We start from the raw sequence: 3,561 nt of genomic DNA, 5'->3' as shown, positions 1-3,561 counted from the left end.
TAACAAATCTACATATTTTATGTGCCAATTAGGTCCTCAATGTTAATTCATCTACTTAGAGAATATGAACTAATGTGAGTTATGAGTTGTTTAGCAAACCACATGTGTTACGAGCTACGACCGTGACTGTCATACTGGTGCTCCTTGTTTCCACATTTGTTGCAAGCATGCCACTTGGCTTAGGTACTTACTAGTTAATTATTCTCTAGTCTGATTACTTGTTCCCTTGTATCAATCCTCTCTTTATACTCTCTTTTAGCTTACAATGGTCCTTCAAAAGACATGGACTCAATGTTTGACGTTGATCACTCAACGCCAAAAGTTAAAATTTGTTTGGAACAACATTAAGCAATTTTCATACCAATGTAGCTTCTTCAATGGTATACTCGAGCCAATTGCCCTTTGTTACCAGCGTGCTTATCTTCCGACAAAAGCATCGATGGTTTCCCCATCCTTCATCTACAATGCCTCAAAAGAGGCTTTTGCACTCAATGAAGTACAAAAAGATTAACGTCTCCAATATTCTGGGCCTCCTTTTGCTTTGCCAATTATAAAAATATTTCTTCCTATATTGTTTAGAAGAAATTGACACGAGCCATCTTACTTTTTTTTTGCTTCCATGGCCAGCACGTCAACGGGTTCCTTGGTCTCCTAAAACATTAGGCATCCGCAATAGCTTGAATGTTGATTACCCATATTGTATAGTTTGAGGACATAATCCTCAAACATTGACACAACATGTTGGTCGGATCTCTCACCAGACTTATATTAATTGATCACACGGTTCGTCTCTGATTCTTCCCCTTGATACCAATGTTGGTCTGGGCTATCGATCGACAAGGACCAAAACAGAATTTTTGGTTACCACCCCGGTAAACGACCCTTTTATAAATGTTCATTTAACTTGCACAACAAATGTTACACTGACCTTATAGTTATACTAGTTAACCTAATTTTAATCATAACACCACTCAAACTTTATTCAAATAAACATAAAAAATCAATCTAAATTATTTAATTCAAATTTCAACTTTTGTTTCTCATAATCTTCTTATCAGCTCTTCCTTTAGTACAACAGGCTCTTCATAGGGCAAATAGAAAATAGATGCATGGAAATATTGAACTTTGAGTTGTGCTTCAGTTAGTGATTTAAACAACTAGTTGCAGGTTCTTCACAAGATCCGGAGATGTCATAACAAAGTCATCATTCTTCTGCAGAAATCGAGAAAAAAATTAATCAGGACAACCATGTTCCTGTACGGACTTTATATATATTTTTTATCAAAGAAACCCATTAGATAATTCAAGAATTCAAGATGGATGTTAACCTGAGCAATAATAGTAACAAGAAGAGTGGTATCAGCAAATGGCAGGGTGCTGCAACTAATAACAGATAAACCAACTTTTTGCATCTCGCTTAGCACTTTCACTAATGATATGCCGTTTTTCCGGCTGTAGATTTCTACAAGTAGACTGCATTCGGATGTACGCACCTCGATCTCCGGATTGCAAGAGCTGCTACTGTCTTCAAAGTTTGCTTCATATGAACACGAGCCATCATCAGCACTATTACTAAGCCTAGATCTCTTACCCGTTATGGCCGAGTCTTGCATGTTATTTCTCATTGTGCCGGATGATCCCTCAAGTTCCTTCACACGATTTTTAAGTTCTTGGATATAATTAGCCGCGTCTTCTAACACAGTTGCCTTATCCATCTACCATCAAAGGGTTAGTTAGATCATTAACAAACTACATCCAAATATTTCCCCCTTAGATCATTAAATTAATTTAAGGTTTGTGCTAAACTTTCACTACCCCTTTATTTTTACTTGTCGTAAGTTTTTTTTAAGTTGTGAAATCACTAATATTCTATTTTTTTATTCTATAAAAGACAAAGAAGATCTCCTTTATTTGATGTTTTTTGGAAAAGTAAAATGGAAAATACATAGTGTAGGGTACATTTAGCCGACCCCTAATTAATTAATTATTTTCTAGGGTTTATGCGAGGAAGTCGGCGTTAGTACCTTTTTCAGGTCTGGAATGAGTGTAGATAAAGAAATAAACCGCTGAGCCAACTTTTCTCTTCTTTTCCTCTCAGCCAACACATGATCTTGAACCTGAATCGGATTCCTGGTAGCCATCGGAACATTTTTCATACCATAGGAGTCACAAAATGAAAGGAACTCGTCCTTAGGCTCTACATCTCCAAATGATATAGTGAAAGTGTTAGGAGTATCAGAAACTAGCTTTGACTTATGTTTTGTAGTTGTATGTAATTTCTTGCTAATACTATCGGACTTCTTGTAATTAAATGGTTGTTTGACATGGGCTGGTTCTTCAAGGTACTTATGAGTATGAAAAGATTGATCAATAAAAGATGGGGTTTCTGTGTAGCTATCTGATGAGAATGAATCAACACTAAAATCCTCCATTAGATTATGATAAGGTTTGTTCATCTGATATTGATTCATGAAGCCTTGATCTTGCATTTCCTAAAATATGGATTCAACAAACAAACTTAAACAAAATATGTGGATAAATAAATCATAAGTATATATAATATTATGCATGTGTACAGTTAGTAGCTTTTACTTACCAGTTCCGGTAGCCAAGATGTAGGCATATCCATAGCTTTAATATGTGTCACTTCAAATTTAGGCTGTAAGTATTTATAGACCACTTTTAATTAGATATATATACCATACACCACATGATATCGAACATAAGTTTTCAAATCAAGATAACATAATTATGATAGACATGTTCATGATTTGAAGCCAAAATCATGAAAACAATAAATCCGCCTTCACCGTGAACCGAGATGAAATAAAAGTAGTAGCGACAATGAATTACCTTTGAAACTGAAAGACAACTTTTATCAGCTTTTGTTTGGAATATCTATGATTGTCGAGTATAAACCAGAGAATAAATATTTATAGTGTTTGTAGGTAGTTAATTCATGGGGACTTGAATAGTGTTTACTATTCAGCTGAGACACGTGATAGAAAAGTATTTCCGTCTGGAATTGATTCTCTAGTTAAATCACATTTCCCTATTTTTTTATTTTATCTTTCATTTTATGATTCATGCATGGGAAATAATTAATGAATAAATACAGCACACTGTTGTCTAAAGTCTTCTAGTAAACCGTATAATTCCTTTTGTTTATTTAGGCTGTACGTTAGTCATAAATACTGGCGAAAGCAACCCATAAATTAAAGTAATAATCATATATATTAGTCATTCGGTTAGGCTGACAGCGAGAGATTTGAATTAACTGAAAAACCTTTAAACTGTTTGTTGGTTGATATATAAAATTGTACGATACATTTTTTAAATTTTTTTATTGAGGGAACATTAGGAACTAGCTAGACTCAATAAACAATTACCATAATGTATGGTACCTATATTATAAGAATTTTATTTTTTTAAATTAACGCGCAATTAAAAAACACGGTATCTATTAACTTCAGATTCATCATTTTCTTGAAATTGCATTTCAATCAATGTTTTAAAAACCGGTAAATACCGGCCGGTTATACCGGTATTACCATTTCCAGA

The 3,561-nt window shown here is 34.1% G+C and overlaps 1 protein-coding gene across 1 annotated transcript; it reads right to left on the bottom strand.

Annotated features, from left to right (window-relative positions):
- Positions 1–932: 932 nt before the first annotated feature.
- On the bottom strand, positions 933–2,950 carry LOC110869045 (transcription factor bHLH18). Its single transcript, XM_022118343.2, has 5 exons — positions 2,854–2,950; positions 2,597–2,659; positions 2,025–2,492; positions 1,329–1,715; positions 933–1,212 (listed from the first exon to the last, which is right to left on the bottom strand). Exons 2-5 carry the CDS (start codon positions 2,627–2,629, stop codon positions 1,150–1,152), a joined length of 951 nt encoding a protein of 316 aa, XP_021974035.1. The 5' UTR covers positions 2,630–2,659; positions 2,854–2,950; the 3' UTR covers positions 933–1,149.
- Positions 2,951–3,561: the final 611 nt, after the last annotated feature.

Source organism: Helianthus annuus, chromosome 7 (assembly GCF_002127325.2).
Source record: "Helianthus annuus cultivar XRQ/B chromosome 7, HanXRQr2.0-SUNRISE, whole genome shotgun sequence".
NCBI classification, from domain to species: domain Eukaryota; kingdom Viridiplantae; phylum Streptophyta; class Magnoliopsida; order Asterales; family Asteraceae; genus Helianthus; species Helianthus annuus.
This window is presented reverse-complemented; position numbering and strand designations above follow the sequence as displayed.

Excerpts from the sequence above, each read along its gene's own strand:
- LOC110869045 (XM_022118343.2), bottom strand. The coding sequence starts at position 2,629 with ATGGATATGCCTACATCTTGGCTACCGGAACTG. Across the intron at positions 2,493-2,596 it reads CATCTTGGCTACCGGAACTG|GAAATGCAAGATCAAGGCTT; the intron begins GTAAGTAAAAGC and ends TCCATATTTTAG. Across the intron at positions 1,213-1,328 it reads TTGTTACTATTATTGCTCAG|AAGAATGATGACTTTGTTAT; the intron begins GTTAACATCCAT and ends CGATTTCTGCAG.